Source organism: Perissodus microlepis, chromosome 4, assembly GCF_051167445.1.
Source record: "Perissodus microlepis isolate ML-2025 ecotype Zambia chromosome 4, ASM5116744v1, whole genome shotgun sequence".
NCBI classification, from domain to species: Eukaryota; Metazoa; Chordata; class Actinopteri; order Cichliformes; family Cichlidae; genus Perissodus; species Perissodus microlepis.
The window spans coordinates 8,982,843-8,999,834 of record NC_140464.1 but is presented as its reverse complement, the minus strand read 5'-3'; the positions used below and the strand labels follow the sequence as shown (position 1 = coordinate 8,999,834).

Here is a 16,992-nt window from a genome sequence, read left to right as displayed (position 1 = left end):
GAGCCAGGCTGGTATGCTGATAAATTAAGCAAAAAAGTGATTTTTAACCACAGTGTTTGGTGTTTCCCTCACTATTGCCCCAGGTATTTCCCTTTGTTCTACTGAGCCCACATTAGTCCACATGTAAAGATTTCCATAGACATTTCCATAAGAGCAACTGAAAGCCAGCTTCTCTGCTTGCACAATAAGCTTCTCATGCATCAGTTACAATGTAGGTTGTGTGGCATTAATCACCGCTCAAAGCTTCCAGTGATTCTTTCTAATCATATATTTAGGCCTAAAGACAAACAATTCATAATGCACATAGGATCTCATGAAGCAAGAGCAACTTAAGTGCTTTTTAGTCAGGACTGAACTTTAGCTAAAAGTTCACCACAGCAGACAGAAAGTCAGACAGGTAGGTTCCTTTAAAGGCTATTTTAGCCTCATTGATAACAATTGATTCCAAGAATTAAAATATAAAGCAGCAGTACAACAAAACTGGCACAATAAATAGTGAAATGGAGGGAGACAATTACAACACAACAAAATCCCTTTTAGAGCTTCCTTGCAGACAGGATTCAGCATCCGGTGTCTTCCAGTCCGGTCCAGTACCTGCTGTAAGAGCATTTTCCCTCCTCATCCTCAGGAGAGTGAGATTTCAGTGCATCCAGCGAGAGAAAAGCAGGGTAGTTTGAAAACATCCTCACCTACAGTAAGCTGTTGCATATCAATTTAGTGACTATAACCAGCAGTATAATATTATTACATTTGTATATTCCATGCAGTTCACAATCCCTTAGTGTTAAGTGTCTATAAGAGATTACAGTTCAGTCCTGTCCATGATCAGTGATTCATTTTTTTTTTAAATCACATTTTCCATTGACTCAAAGGATCATTCTTTATTCCGGTCTTTGCAAATGTCTTTATCTCATCATGCAGCTATGCATTTTTGCAGGTATACACCTCCTCCTCTCTCACACATGTCTGACACTCCACGTGGCAGCACCAGCGTACCTGGCAGTGGCAAGACAGGCTGGTGAGGCGCATGGCTGTGTTATAACCACGTCCACAGCACAGACTCTGACAGCTTGTGTCTTTGGCGCACGAACGGCCACCTGTACCAGGGGAGTAGCGAGAGGGCCTGCAGAAGCTGGGGGAGTCTTCCAGGTAGACCAGGTCGGTAGTCCGGAGGCTCTGACCTTGGCGACGGGGGCTTGCGAGTTCGGTCTCCCCGGTGGCTGCGTTGGTGACGCTCAGCACTCGCACAGCAGTGTCGTATCGATACTTCAACAGGCGTCCAGTGTCGTGAAAAGGAGACAGCTGCTTCCAGCAAGTCCGTACAGCACAAGAGCCGGAGACACCATGGCACTTGCAGGTTGTTTTCAGTCCGCTCTTCACTGCCTGGGATAGGATGGGAGGTTGAGGGGGGTAGGAATTGGAGGGAAAAAGGGAAGAAATGTCAGTTCCTTCACTTTGATTCATTACCTGGTCTCTTATCTGGGAGGTCTATCTGGCAAGAGTGAGACAATTTCCTGCAGGGTGCATAGGGGGTTAGGAGTGGTGGTCTGCCAATATGTGCCTTTAGCTCACCTCAGTCAAAAATTTGACATAATGGATCGAAAGATGCTGTTCAGCATGTCATATTTCACCCCACATTTCTCACTTGGACAGCTCTTGCTATTTTTTTTTCCTCGGTGTGTTGAAACTAGCTCTGTCGGCTTCTCTCCTGCCTCTCTTTCCTAAAGCCTGAGGCAGAGGTGACAAACAGGGGCGAGTGGAATCTCTCCACCCCGTTTTTAGTACATGCCTGCTCATGGAAAACATCAATAAGAATTTCTGCGCAAGAAGTGCCAAAAACATAATGCAGCATTTGGTAGTGGTGCCCCTCATTTAGGTTAATAGTTCACTGAGCTTGATGGTCAGTGATGAGAGCAATCACTCAGCCTGAGAGCTGCTGTCTTTGCAGGGGCCAGAGACAGGTCATACAGAGAGACCCAGAGGGTACTTCTAGGTACTTCGGCTCAGTTCCTCCTTTTGCAGGCATGAACCCCTCGGGGGCTTCAGAACACCATTAATGTGAGATGAAGGATGCCGACCACTTTAAGTTTTTGTTAACACGGCTCCTGGTCTCTTCTGGCCACACTGGTGTCAACTGAGGAAAACATTTAACTCAGTAAAGATTAGATAAGATAGTTGTGTTTTTCCTTTTTCTCCACATCAGCCTTGTCTAGGTGTGAGCTACAGGAGTAGGACCCTGGGGCCTGCTATTTCACAGCTACACAGTGGTGGTTATGAACATTAGGTGGATTTATGAAGAGCACAGTGATCCAGTAAGTGGAAAAAAATGTTTGCTCGTATATTAAAAAGAGGCCACGGTTATAATCGTTCTCTCTGAAATGAGACCTTTAATTTTCTGCTGGCCCGCACAGCAAGCTTTATCATGCCTGAAAACACCTGGCTCCAACCATCCCACAGCCATCTTGTCTCCTCACTACAACTGCCTCACCCTCTGCCTCTGTATTATCCGCTCGGGCCGATGACAGCACCAAATCAGAGAGCATTTATCTGGCTGGCACCATGAAAAATATAGAGGCGAGGATTACAGTTCAATAACATTTGATACTCGGGACTGCGTCAGAGGTGTAATTGTCAGGTAAAATCGCAGAACAATTAATCGAACTAAGTGTTGCTAAGGCGTATGTTTTGTCGCCTCAGGCTTCAAGGAGTAAGCTGTTTTGCTGCAGAATAATTGATGTAATATTTCTACACTCACCCGAATTCCAACGTTGATGTTGTGGGCATCCACCAGAGCCCTCAGGTCCTTGCTGACCCTCTTTTGGCCGAGGAACTTTTTGAGAAACTTGGTGCTGTATTTCAGGTTGTCACCGCAGACCCCCCACTGCCACGCTTCCCGATGCTGGATCCCGGGGGAATCGTCACAAGTGCACCTCTCCATTCGACCTGAGCTGCACGCTTTGGCAAGTGCATGGGTCAGTGCTGCAGAGGACACAGCCAGCAGGAATGCGGTCTCCTTGAAAGCTGTGGCAGAGGGATCAGGGGAGGTGGAAGAAAAGAAAAAATATTTAAAGCTACATTTTTTTCAAGGCTTTGGATGCAAAAGCTATTGGTGCTCCGAAACATTTGCTCTGAAAGAACAAATTTCCGACAAAATGCTTTTTGCGTCACCGATTAACCTTTTAAGCCAGAATGTTTACAGAGGACTCGATGCGTTGTCAGGGTTTACAACAACATCAGCAATTCTGCAAGTTTTCTTACGTCGCAATTCCTCTCCTGACATTTCCTTTTGGTTTTGCACTGTTATTTGCTTCACCCAGAGCCATCACCATGGTATATTTTGATCCAATTAATTATTATTTTGACTAGGAAGGATTTTCCCAGATGAAAGTGGGTAATCACGCCACCCTTTTCCTCTGGGAATGGCCACTTTCCCGAGATAAAAATAACCACAGGGCTTGAGCACTCTGCACCGCACCACATTTCTTGGCTTTCTACTCCCTCATTACCTCTGTGCTGACCTGTTCATGTTCTCCCACACGCTGATATCCATATGCATAAAGCTTAGAAGATCCTAAAGGAGTTTATGTGCACAGGAGGGATTTTGAGCTATATGCAATATGGTGATCCAACTGTAGCTAATCAATAGGTGTATCAAGCCATGTAAATTATAAAGTATTCAAGTAAGCAGCTTCTCAAAAACTTTAAAAGGTTGTATCAAGTCAAGGGGTTCAGAGGAGTTACCGAGTGTTATCTTGACACATTCTTTGGTACTGCAGAATGACTTAGGAGCATTTTTAACTTTAAATGAGATGAAGAAAATTAATTTTGTCACTGGTTTTCTCAAACAAAATAACTTACCAAACTTTTTTTTTATACAGTAATCATTTTCAGCACTTTGCTGCAAATAGTTGAAGCTCATGTCTCAATTGTTTATTTAGAAATGCAACAAACGACCATTAGGAACAAAACAAAGAACCTGTAAGACCTTATAAACGGGTGTATATTCAGTTTCTATCTTGTACAGCATGTAATACATCTTATTGAAAAAGTTGCTTCCCTGTGTGAGAAAAGGGCTTGTAAAAATGTTGTATTGTTTGAAATAAAATATAAAATATCAGTTAAACTATTTCATTACATTTGAACAAGAAACCTTATTGTTTACAAACTTTTACAGCTGTTAAACTGGTGGTAAAAAGTTTACGCATAAATTTATTTACTGGTTCATTTTTCTCATTTTCACTTTTTGATTGATGAGCTTATGTCGACAAAAACATGCCTGCAGCACTACAGGTGTGCTTATCTATAAAACATCCTGTACTTACTGCTCAGCCATGCACTGCAGGTAAATAAAGACGAAGACATATATAATTTGTAGTTAGATAAAAGAGAATTTCCGACTTTCTCAGTGACCTTGAGCAAGAACCCAAAATTAAGGAAAGCGTTAAAGTGGCTCACCTCTTTTCAGAAGACTTCCCCGACCATCCAGGCTGCAGTTCCAGCGTTCGTTTCTGAACTGATACCGACACTCAAGGAGGCTGAGGCGCACCGACTCCCGAAGCGTCTCGGCCAAGCCCGGCTCCCTGCGACAGAGTCTCTTCTGTCTCCTCGTCAGAGTCATTTGTTCGCACTGCTTCAGGTGGGCCTTTCCTGATGGAGCTTCATTGGAAAACGGAGCTGGTAAAAACACCAGAGGTTCCCGACCTGTCAGTCTAGGATTATAGAAGAGGGGGGAAAATCACATTAGAAATTGTATGTGTGTGACAAAATACACAAACACTGCGTCCTGTACCACAGTAATGAAACTATTCTGTCACCACTCCAGCATATGTTGTTATTACAAATGTGTTCCCACAACGCTATTTTCTCTCGAAGAAGAAAATCCAGGAATAAAATGTTTATGATCATTTACCTTAAAATACATTTGAAATTGCGAATATGGATTTTTTTTTTTGTTTCAGTGGAATATATTAGCGTGTACATGGACTTTGAACAGCCCTATAAAAATATAATTACGCGTGCGTAATTCAGCTAAAGCTTGTAAAGGTTGTGGCTGTGGTCACTTCTAATGATTTAAACAGAAAAGCCAAACAACCGAGATAAAATGTACAAGTAAAAGTTCATCGTCTGACCCAAAATAAGCTGCAGTGTGCGACAGAAGGATGCAGAGTGCAATGATTCGCAATAGGCAGGCGGTCCTCGGGAGCCTGGAGCGCATGATGCCGGGTTGGCGCTGTTCCTCATCTCGCTGATTCTTCAATAGAGAAAGTCCGTGCCGTTCGCTCGGCGCTTCTCTTTAAGGGGCCCCTCATGCACTCAGACCCTCAATCCGCTGCGCCAGGCGCCCTGGTCCGCTGGGAGGCAGGACTCTTAGGGGAGGGTACATCATCCTGCCGCACTGTCATTGGATTCTCTCAACTTTGCTACTGTATGTTCCCTCCCACTGTAACGCCACCCAGAAGATGCAAGATCAGCTCATAATAATAATAGTAATAATAATAATAATAATAATAATAATAATAATAATAATAATACAATTAAAACTTAATTAAAACTTAATTAAAGTCGTGATTGAATCTAAAGTTTGAGTAAGACTGTCAGTTACCTGAAGCAATGAATAAACAGTAGAACTGTTCAGACATAGGGTCTATATGCATAATGATGGTTATCTAACAGCAAACATCTGTCTGATCAAAGGGGCTCAGAAAGCAAAAAGATTTTTTCTTTGCTTAACATATAAGTTCTTATATTGTATTATTAAAGCGTATAAATTCAGTGATCCTGCAAACACACTGAAAGGAAAAAAAAGCCGGGATTAAAAAAACCCCGCATGGCTAGAAAGCAAAGGATCCGTGTCTGAAAATAGTTCTGAAATTAAAGGACAGAATCAGACACTGAAGTCTGTTATTCCAATCAAACCTATTCCAGCTCGTCCCAAACAGTCGAAGGAAAAAAAAAAAGAAAAAGAAAAAACAGGCATGGATGGAGCCCCATCTAGAGGATTTTTTAAATAAAGAATAAATCTGGGAATACAAATGAACGTAGAGACAATAATACTAATGCTTTGGTTGTGTATCTACATTTGATTCACGTTTAAGCTAAAGAAGGAGGCACGGAGGTTTGTTTTTTTTTTGGTTTTTTTGTTAAGGCAGTTACATCCTTTAATGGAAAAGTCTGTCAAATTATGTTGTAAATTATAGCTTAATACTCAATAATATTACTTTATCATTTTTTTTTATTAATTATATAGTGTATGATTGATATATCCATCCAAAGGCCAACATACAGTACTCAGCAAAAGTCTTGAGTAAACCCTTATTTCTTTATATTTTGCGAGAAAAATAGGTGATGTATGCAAACACAGGAATACAGTCTATACGGGAAAAACTGAGTTTGCACAATACCGACCAGCTTGAAAGTCAATATTTGGGATGGTTGCCTTTATTCTTCAATGCAGCCTGAAATCATCATGCTGAAAAGGGAAGCTGTTGCCAACCAGACACTCCCCATGGTTTAGAATCTGGTAATACCGAATTCATAGTTCAATCAATATTGACAAGATTCCCAATGCCACTGGCTAAAATGAAGCTCCAAATCATTGTGGAGTCTCCACTATGTTTTGTACATGCTCCTCTCCTGAACTCCTCTGTACTAATTATGATTTGAACCAATAATGTTTAATTTGATTTTTTTTTCTCTTCAAATAAATCAATAAATCTTGAGTCCAGCTGTTGCCTGATTTGCCATACCTGAGTCTTTGTTTCCTGAATTAGATGGATCAATTATAGGATCATCTCAATCCCATCTCTCAGGCCCTGTGTCAGTCTTTGGGAGGATTTTTTCTTTTTCTGAAGGACATGACTTTCAGAACCTCTTCATCTGCCGTAGATAGTTTTTTCTTTATAGGGTTTTTTTTTTTTTCCAAGCCAGCCACTACTTCTTCTGTCCTCCACTTGTCTAGTTTCATCTAATTCTTTCAAGGATGCACTGGACATCACCCCAGGTTATGTCAGATTTCTGGATAATAACCTTTTGGGAATCACCTTGTTAGTACAAAAACCCTATTTTATGTGTTTTCTTTGTTACTTTTTATAGATTCGCCTAGAATTGTGGTAACAGATGTGCTTTTGCAACAGATTGCTAGTGACAAAGTGCCTATAGACATAGTTCAAAATTAGTTATTTGCTAGGTTATTAATAATAACCTTGCTACACATAATAACTTATTATGTGTAGCAATGTGTAACCGTGCGTTTTTTGCGTTGAGTGTGGTACTTTTTTAAGTCCGAGTTAAGTGGGTTAAACAACGACTGGACTGGATTTAAAATGAGTGGAAAGGCAGCCAAATGTCCAAAGGAAAAAAAAAAGTTTAAAGACCTCGGAAAGCCTGGAGGATTATTGCTGAAGACTTTTTTTTTTTTTTTAAGATACTGAAGACTTTTGCAGTCCTGCACTAAGCTTGTAATGTCACCTTCTCACCATTTGGTGAAGCAAACCCTCGATTTTAATGTTTTCAGCCGCTTCTTATTACACGAAGAAGAAAATGGTGACGAAGAAGAACACGACGTCGCCGGAAAACGCCATTTTGTTGTTGAACCGGATCGGTGGTGTAGAAGCATCGAGAAGCGCCAGTGAAGGTAACATTTTTCTTTTCATTTATCGTTTTCATTGAAAAATGCCATATAGTTAAGCCTTGTGAATATGTATTTCATTTGAACACAGAAGAAGGGCGCTGATGTTTAAGTCCTGCAGCTCGGTTGGTTTGAAGTTGTAGACGCTTTGAGCAGGATACTTTAAAGTTCATAAGCTGTTTCCTTAGCAGTTTAACTTTAGCACCATTGTGTTGACTTAAGAAGTTTTTGACCGCTGGGTACACACCCTTATTAAACAGTAATCAATAACTGTATTAGGCGGTGGTGTTTTTGAGCTCACTGTGAATCTAAATGGCTAATATTACGCGTTATTCCGCTGGTTCTCGACCATAGCACAGTTAGCAAGCTAGCGTTAATGAGCTGTCACTTAGCGTTAACGTCACACAGCTCCAACTCACCCATAAAACCTTAAAGGAGATTAAAATAATTTATTTTCAACTGCTTGGTGGCTTAAAGTTGCCACCAGTGCCATTTAAATTGCACCAGAGCACTGAAACCTTATTTTCAGATTTGTATTTATTTATTTTTTGTTAATCAAAACGGCTTTAAACGTTTCGCCTTACGGGGGTTGATCGGCTGACCAAACTGAGGGACAGGTTTGAAACACAGAGTTAAGTAATAATAGTCAGTGGTTTAAAGACACTTTTAAGAGTTTTTGTCACCCAAAGGTTCCCCAAAATAAACAAAAGACTTCGCAGAAACAGTCGCACCTCTTTCATTGAATGGGAGGATGGGTGGCGCTTCACCTCTGTGATCCTGTCAGTCCTGTTTACTGTTAACTGCTTTACACCTACTGAACATCACTTCCTCATTCCTCGGACCAAAAGCATGATGTTTGAGGATTTATAGGAAGCTGAATCAGGTGTTGGGGATGCACTGCTGCTTCCCATGAGGTTCTTGGAAAGTTCACAGCACAGTAACTGGACCATTTTGGGTAGAGTGTGTTGTGAAATTTTCAAACTCATCTTTTTTTCTTTTTTTTTTTTTTTTAAAAAGTGGTGACGTCACTCTCCCACCCAGCAGTGACCATCCCTCCTTAGTTCGCCTAATTTGCTGCAAACTAAGCAACTTTGTCACTAGACTTGGTGACTTTTAATACCCCTTTAGCTGTCTTTTCCTGGCTCATAATGACCCTGTGTGGGTTTGAGTAAGCGCAAGAGCATGGTTAGTCCACTTGTAGTAATGAGTAGTGTAGTGATGAGTCTGTCTTCGATCACTTAACAGAAATTTGTCAGTTTTCCTGCTATTTATGACAAATTGATTGAAAAGGTGTATTTAAGTAATGCACCACTTTAAAAAATGGAAAACCTTGCCTTCTAAGCAACCAGTAAAGCACATTTAGACAGTGCTCCTCTGTGAGGGAGGATCAAACTTTCTTGCAGAATCCAAGTGAAGTCTCTGCACTTTGTAACTTTATCCCAGAGTTTACATGTAAACGCAGACATTTTTTGCGGTTATAAAATTAAGCACAAGTCACCAGCCTTTTAGCGTTAATGCTGCTTGCAGGGGTGTGTATGTGCATCATGTGCTCAACCCAAGTACCACACCTAACTTTAAACTACCAAAAGTGACCAGGTGTGAGTCAGCGTCTCAACACAAAGTCTAGAGTTGATGTATGAAAACAGTTTTGACAGTAGGCATCAATTGATACTGAACTCCCTTAGGTCCATAATTATTTATTTCATTAACATTACAAGACTCGAGTGTGCATTAACTGGCCTAATGTAGAGCTGGAAAAAATGTGTTACTTTCATCTATTTTTATAAGATTCTGTTCCATTGCTAATTTTTCTTTCAGCAATAATTACTTACTGTAGGATAATAATTAATCTTTTTTTCCACAGTAGTTTTTAATTACTGTGGGGAAATAAACTAATCTTTAATATTTTTTTCAGTCTTTCAGCTCTTCAAAAAACCTTCAGTCTGATTAGCTAACACTGTAATGTTACATAACAGAGAAAAGACAAATATTGACCTCTGATGTGATACCATAAAGCTGTCTTGTTTCCTGAAAGGCTGCTTGCTGATTCCAGTATGTTATTCTACCTCTAATATTTGTTTTTCTCAGTTCATAATAGCTTAGGAGATCCTATTATCTTTCTTTTTTTATGGATGGATTTTCATGGATATTAATATTTTGAAATTTAAAACTTTAGTGCTCATCTCAAAAAGCACTTTATTTTGTTGATGAAATCGATCACTTTTTATAGAGTCACTAAATATCGGTTTTCTAAACATAATTAATGCTTTCTGTTTGTGAAACTGAGAGTGGGATGCATCCCAGAGCTCAATGCTGAAAAGATAACAGTAAATTTAGTTAGCAGTGAATCCACATATTCCAAATCTCTCTGTTAAATCGGTCCTTTTCTTTTCCTCACACTGGAGGCCGATGCATTAATGTCGCGGTGAGCTTGTAACACTCGATTCTGGTGTTTTGTTTTGGGGGGTTTTCTTGTTTTTAGACTACCGCTATTTTTATCAAGCCTCAGGCATGCAAAAAGTCGGTGTTTATCGTGTGCATTCAGTGGGCGTTTTGAGGAAGTCTTTTTGGCACTGTTAAATTCGCGTCTTGGGTTTACCACATTCTTGCCAGATGATCAGCAGGAGCTGCTGGTCTCAAGTACATGTTATAGCTGTGAAATGACTACAAAATACTGTTCATGCTTACAGTCAACAAACAGCGTACATTTGACTAAATGAAAGTGCTCATATTGATCCAGCTGTTGCCACTGGCCACATTATAACTCAAGTTTTACTTGCGCTGTATGCTCACACGTATGCTGTGATTACAGCTTGCAGTAGTGTAAAGACAATGATGGGCATTTACTTTCTTTCTTTTCTAAAGAAAAACTGTAATGGCAATTTATTACATCTAGTGACACAACATGAGTCAAATATAATAACAGAAGTAAACCTATGGTAGTGTTTTCAATGGAATATAATTGCTTAGCACTTTAGTTCCACAGTAACAAAAGGAACTTAACCTTAAAGTAACTCTTCAGTTGAATTTGAACATTATTTTTATTTGGGATGTATGGTACAGCTTTTTAGCAAGTTGGTTAAAGCGCTGCTTTTCCACCATGTAACCTTATTGGCAGGTTTCATCCACTGTTTGCGTTTCCTGTCATACAGAGTCTGTCAAGCCAGTGCTGCAGTAGTGGTGCTGTAGAAGGTGTAAGCAGTCACCTTTTTAGCCAATAACCCGTGAGTGACACGTCTCTCGCTTTCAGATATGTCTGGGCTTGTTGTTGTGCATACTACATGGTACATGATACCTTTTTTTCTTTTTTATCTCTCCCTTTTCTTTTTTATAGCACATAAAAATGTAAATAGAGTGCACAGCCCTAAGCCTGGTGTTTTCAAAGCTACTGAGTGGTCGTCCTGTGTTCTGCCTGCTGGACGCTACACAGTGCTCTTGGCTGTGTCATTTCCAAAGTGAGAACACAGCAGATGCTCACAAGCTCCAGCTTTATGCTACATGTGAGAAATAACAACTTTGGGGAGTGTCTCACCGTGATCTGACTTTTTCAGTAGTTTGTGTGAAAACAACTTAAGCCTCCCTTTTTTAAAAATTGTATTTAATTTTTTTCAAGGGAAAAACTTAATTTTACTCACTAGAAATACTAAAATACTAGAATTTAACACTAAACTGCACTGATTAGAACAGATGTGATCCGTACAACTTTCCACCCTGCTGGTTAAGAACATTTTGGCTTCTTGCAACTCTTGTATTTCTTCTCCCAGCTATTAAAGTGACCTTTAATTTTTTAGGTGATTAATCCTATACATACCCTTATCCAGTATATATCATTTATCCCTATTAAAGGTATAAAAATGGTATTTAAAAAAAGGTATAAAAATGGATCTCATCCAAGTTTACACCAAATAAACTGCTGAGCAGCACAAGTTGGTTTGTTCTGTCTCATAGTCGTCATGAAACGTTTTGTAAAAGCCCTAAATCAAGAAGCAGAGTTTACGAGGAATAAAAGAAATTTTTGGTAAAAAATTATTTAAGCTGTAAATTTACTTTATGAAAACAATATCTAGTAAGGGTGTATGGTTTCCTGTATGGTTTGGGTAAAGAGTAAGTTTACAGGTTAATGTTTCGATGACATATTATTTTTCAAACAGTATCAAATCTATGTGCTTACACCTGTGCCTCAGACTTTGAAGATGAGACCACAATTTATGAGAAAAAGCAGAATTTCTGGCATTTCAAAAGGATTCAAATAAAATGTTTTCCCTCTTCATCTGTATGTAGTGAAACCTCACCTCAGTAGTTCATCTGATCAGGTCATCTAACAAGGTTAAAAATGTGCTGTGCGACATTTCACTAAACTATATTAGCGTTTACTAAATGAAATCTCTTCCGTCTTTTCTAAGTAGTTAACCAATTACTCCTTTGTTATTAAGACAACCTCTGTCAGCTTATTAAGTGTAATGCTTTGTACTGGTTCTTGTTTACCTTAGCCACAAGCTTGTTGGATACCCAGGACAAGCAGCACTGCCACTATGGCCTCTGTTTAACTTGGGAGGTGCGTTTGCAGCAGCCGTTTACTTGAAGGGCAAATATTGTTTCATTTTAGGGCCAGGAGGAAGTTACAGAAGTGCTTTTTACGGTCATTAACACTGACACAATAAGGAATATAGGGAACAGTAATAATGACACTTTTCTGCATGAGATTCTTATAAGTAAGTAAGTAAAATTTTATGGTGCTTGTCCTTGAAGAGCTTTAAATGTCAGAACCAGTATCTTAAAATGGACTCTGAATTCAACGGGGAGCCAGTGCAACTGTATAAGCAACGATGTTACATGAGAGTACTTAGATGTTTTTGTCAGAAGCCTTGCTGCAGCATTTTGGACAATCTGCAGACGCTCCAGAGAGTTTTTGTTTAGACATGTAAACAGTGAATTACAGTAGTCCAATCGTGATGAAATGAATGCATGAATAACAATCTCCAGTTCAGTATGAGATACTATAGGGCTCAATTTAGAAATGTTTCTTAAATGATAGAAGCAGGACCGAACCAGAGATTTAACGTGGACATCCAGGGTAAGAGCAGAATCAAAGGTTACCCCTAGGTTCCTGATAGACGATTTCACAAATGTTGAAAGAGGACCAAGAGCATTCATTATGTTAGGTACATGTCTGTCTGGAGCACATACAAGGACTTCAGTCTTTTCTTCATTAAGTTGGAGGAAGTTGTCAGCCATCCAACCTTTGGTGGATTCTAAGCACACATTTAGAATCCGCAGCTTAGAAACATCTTCAGGTTTAAAAGACATATCTGGATGTCGTCTGCGTAGCAGTGGTAGCAAATGTCCTCAAAGGGGCTCAAAATGTAGAAACGTAACATCACCCTCTGATTAGGTTTATGTTTGTGGCGACTAATTTCTAAGTTCACTTAACAAGGGGAAATCAGTTGGACTAAATTTAAAACAAGAAAAACTTGGATATCAAATTAATTTGAGAACCGTTTATAGGACAATGCCAAAAACTCTCGAAGCAAAAGCATTTGAAACCATTAATCGCATTCTTCAGCAGGGAATTGAGCCACTTAACTGTGCAGCACTTTACATCATGGTTTCCAAATGTTGCACGTTTCTTCCGCGTTTATCCACAATCTTATTCTTTCACTTTTATAATAACCAACAATAATTATTAAAAAGAATTAACAAAAAGACTCTGCCTAGAGTAACAGATTGATGTTGTTTCTGATCAACGATGGTCCATCTTGTGGCAGATGGTTGCATAACATTGCGCAACAATTTACCAGCATTTGGCATCAGTGGAAATGTTTAATAATTGGATTAAATGACTAGAACGTCTGGCACGACTGACAGCAGCAACGGTTAATTGACTAGTTTCGCACATTCCTACTTCTGATGTCAACACTTAAGCTGTCTTTGTGAAATTGCTTTTAGTTTGGTATCACATTATCAGAGACCTTGCAAACTGACAGTTTCTCCTCCTGCAGGTGAGACAAGATGGGAAATTTTGCTAGCCTTTTTAGTAAATTGTTTGGAAAGAAGGAGATGAGGATCCTGATGGTAGGACTGGATGCTGCTGGAAAGACCACCATCTTGTACAAGCTCAAACTGGGAGAAATTGTTACCACAATCCCTACCATTGGTGAGTCATCCCCCACATTGTAATGAGAATTTCATTGCTTGATACAAAACATTGAAATCTTGGCATTAAAAAAAGAAAAAAGCCAACACACTGTTGAAACTTGTTTAAACCTTCCATCTCTCACTTTAGGTTTTAACGTTGAGACGGTAGAATACAAAAACATCAGTTTTACAGTGTGGGATGTCGGCGGTCAGGACAAGATCAGGCCGCTTTGGAGGCATTACTTCCAAAACACACAAGGTGAGATAACTTATATCTTTTCCATGTTGGTGTATAAGAATTAGTTCATGGTTGCCCTCAAAACTGACCCTTTTTACTTTACTTTCAGGCCTCATCTTTGTAGTGGACAGTAATGACAGAGAGCGAGTGGGTGAGGCGAAGGAGGAGCTGATGCGAATGCTGGCTGAGGATGAGCTGAGAGATGCTGTGTTGCTGGTGTTTGCAAATAAACAGGTGAATTTGTGTGTTTGAGAAGTCAAAGAAGTCACCATATTTAACCCCCTTTCAGATGAAACTGTGCAGGATATTCAGAATTCATTACTAGAAATTACAGTTGTACTTGTATCAGGTGAAGGTTATTGTATTTATTTGAATACATCTTAATTTAAAATCACTCAAGAAGGTAAAAACTACACATCTGGCTGCATTACCTCACAACTACTTGCAAAAAATGTATAAGATGTAAACATCTTATACATTTTTGAAATGTAAGGTCAATAATGATACAGATCGTGGTTTCAACTCTCCTCCTTTTTTTTTTTAACTTCAAAATAAAAGCAAAGGCAAATTATTCGAGGTAACCTATCCAGGGGACGCTTGTTATTAACGGTTAATTTCTGCACCTGTAGGACCTGCCCAACGCCATGAATGCAGCTGAGCTCACAGACAAACTGGCCCTGCACTCCCTGCGTCACCGTAACTGGTATATCCAGGCCACATGTGCTACTACTGGAGACGGTCTCTACGAGGGTCTGGACTGGCTTTCAAGCCAGTTAAGGAACGCAAAATGATCAATCACTGCCAGCTCTGTGCGGTGTTTTGGGAGATTGCACTGGTCCTGGTCTCACGCTCTCCTCTTTTTTTCCCCCTCTCTATTTTTTCTGAAGCGTCGGACCTTTTGGCTAGTGCTCCCCTGCATTTGTACTGTATGTGTGTGTGTTTGAGTATTTTTGGATGAACGGATGAACGACTGTGCATGTACGTGTGAGCTAAGTCGGAGCAGCCCTGCTGTGCCTTGAACACAGTTAGCTCTCAAGACATCTCATTCCTCCAGTGTCAGCACATCCAGAGGCACTGGTTCCCACAAAGCAGAGAACAACACAACATTATTGCTGTGGGTCATCTGTCAAGAATGTTTAGAATCACAAAAACCAAAAGGTAACAACAATTAGGTTTTTACATCAGCCTGTCATATTAGAATTAAGACCATTTTCACAACTGTTTTTTCTTCTTCTCTCAACCTTGCAAGATGCACTGTGCTATGTAACCAGTGTCATTTTTGGTAAAATAAAGTATAATGTGTTACATCCTGGAATAGTTCATGTTCTTTTGAAAATTATGCATTTTGACATTTTTAGGGACTGGATAAAGTTACATTAAAAAAATCTTTTAATTCCATAAACGTGTAGATCCTGTTGATAATCAGATTGTAATCGGAGTCGGTGTGTCTGTGAATCTTCCACATTAACTTCCTTAGATTTTACAAAATTCAGGTCACATCATTTTGCTTCTGATAGTTATCTGTTATTGCGTCTGTGTTTTCATGGGGTCTTAAGTTTTTTTTTTCTGCAGAGGATTAGAAGAAGCATCATCACTGGGTCTACAAAAGGCAATAAATGTTGCATGTTTACATGTGTGGAGGAGAGTGTTGTAGCTACTAGGTCATTGGGGGATGTGTGTGGGTTTCATCTACTCCCCACTCATTGGAACAACAAGGCCTTTTTTAGAGTTGCTCCCACTCTGGCTTTTTATTTACTGGTAGATTTATTTTCTCTTGTATGTAGCTCCTTGGTTTAGGGTCTCTTTTCTATTATATTATCTTTTGTTAGTCTTTATCCACGCATGGCCTGGTGTGGGTTTTTTATTTTTATTTTGTTGCTCTCGGGACCAGTTGGTTGGTTTCAGGAAGGGTTCATTGTGTTTGGTTCAGCACGAGGTCACCAGAGGGGACGCGCATATGCTCTAGACCACATTGTCAGCACTGTGACAGACGGTACATTTGTACGACAAGTGTATCAGTCAGTTCTGTAAATGCTTTCTTAATGCTTCAGTGTTTTCTCTGCATGTAGCTGAGGTGCTTCTCTTGGTGTCATTTACGTCACATCGGGCCATTTGCACAACCTCATCAGCTTGCACAACACAGGGCTGTGCGAAGACGGCAGTTTATCTCTCAGCTGTTACAGAGAACCGTACACAAATACGCTCCCAATTGCTCACACCAGCAGACAGCTGAAGTGTCCCAGTAACACTGTTACAGCAGTTCAACCAGTGACATCATCTTTTCCCTTACACCCACTAATTCTAAAGGATCCCACATTTGGAAAGAAACCAATCACCCCCACATTCCTTACTGAGTTAAGACAACTCTAAGGTCGTACCTACTGACCTCAAAAGGGAAAATTAATGTTCCCTTTTTGTTTTTCTAAAACTGGACTTTTTTTTTTTATTTTAATAAAGTTTGCTTAAATGAATGACTAACCTTTGGGCTTTCTTCATCCTATGTATCATTTACTAAACAGCAAGAAATACAGATGTGTGTGTGCGTGTGTGTGTATATATATAAAAAAAACCTGTAAGAAAATGTATTTTAATGTCATCCACCTGCTCTTGTTCAGATGTGAAGCTTTAATTTTCGTTTCTGTGAAAATTACATGGTACGTGCATATGTATTTCTTAATTACCTTTTATGCTTTTTTTTTTTTTTTTTTAAACCCATCTTGTAACGTCTGATAAATGCACTATAATAAAGAGATCTCTATTGTAAGTCTTTCTTCCTGACTTCTTTTTTTACATATCAAGTCGGTGTGATTAAATTCTTCAAAAGCTGCAATGTCACATTTAATATTGCATTAAAAACTGATTAAATAACCTAGTTGACATAATTCTGAGGGTCAGCACAATATGAACTTTAGTAAAAATCGCAGGCATAGTTTGGGTTATAATAGCTTGTTGCTGAAATATTTATGGCCTTAATCATTTCTATTCATGGTGA

General features: G+C 39.5%; 2 protein-coding genes across 2 annotated transcripts; one reads left to right on the top strand and one right to left on the bottom strand.

Annotated features, from left to right (window-relative positions):
* Window positions 1–250: 250 nt before the first annotated feature.
* Window positions 251–5,391, bottom strand: wnt9b (wingless-type MMTV integration site family, member 9B). The gene is made up of 4 exons (XM_084925461.1): window positions 5,130–5,391; window positions 4,456–4,709; window positions 2,756–3,021; window positions 251–1,383 (listed from the first exon to the last, which is right to left on the bottom strand). Exons 1-4 carry the CDS (start codon window positions 5,213–5,215, stop codon window positions 922–924), a joined length of 1,068 nt encoding a protein of 355 aa, XP_084781587.1. The 5' UTR covers window positions 5,216–5,391; the 3' UTR covers window positions 251–921.
* Window positions 5,392–7,542: 2,151 nt separating this feature from the next.
* Window positions 7,543–16,764, top strand: arf2a (ARF GTPase 2a). The gene is made up of 5 exons (XM_084925460.1): window positions 7,543–7,633; window positions 13,627–13,781; window positions 13,911–14,021; window positions 14,110–14,234; window positions 14,630–16,764. The coding sequence occupies exons 2-5, from the start codon at window positions 13,637–13,639 to the stop codon at window positions 14,789–14,791; spliced, it is 543 nt and encodes a 180-aa protein (XP_084781586.1). The 5' UTR covers window positions 7,543–7,633; window positions 13,627–13,636; the 3' UTR covers window positions 14,792–16,764.
* Window positions 16,765–16,992: the final 228 nt, after the last annotated feature.

Excerpts from the sequence above, each read along its gene's own strand:
- arf2a (XM_084925460.1), top strand. The coding sequence starts at position 13,637 with ATGGGAAATTTTGCTAGCCTTTTTAGTAAATTGTTTGGAAAGAAGGAG. Across the intron at positions 13,782-13,910 it reads TACCACAATCCCTACCATTG|GTTTTAACGTTGAGACGGTA; the intron begins GTGAGTCATCCC and ends CTCTCACTTTAG. Across the intron at positions 14,022-14,109 it reads TTACTTCCAAAACACACAAG|GCCTCATCTTTGTAGTGGAC; the intron begins GTGAGATAACTT and ends CTTTACTTTCAG.
- wnt9b (XM_084925461.1), bottom strand. The coding sequence starts at position 5,215 with ATGCGCTCCAGGCTCCCGAGGACCGCCTGCCTATTGCGAATCATTGCA. Across the intron at positions 4,710-5,129 it reads CACACTGCAGCTTATTTTGG|ACTGACAGGTCGGGAACCTC; the intron begins GTCAGACGATGA and ends CTATAATCCTAG. Across the intron at positions 3,022-4,455 it reads GGGAAGTCTTCTGAAAAGAG|CTTTCAAGGAGACCGCATTC; the intron begins GTGAGCCACTTT and ends CCTCTGCCACAG.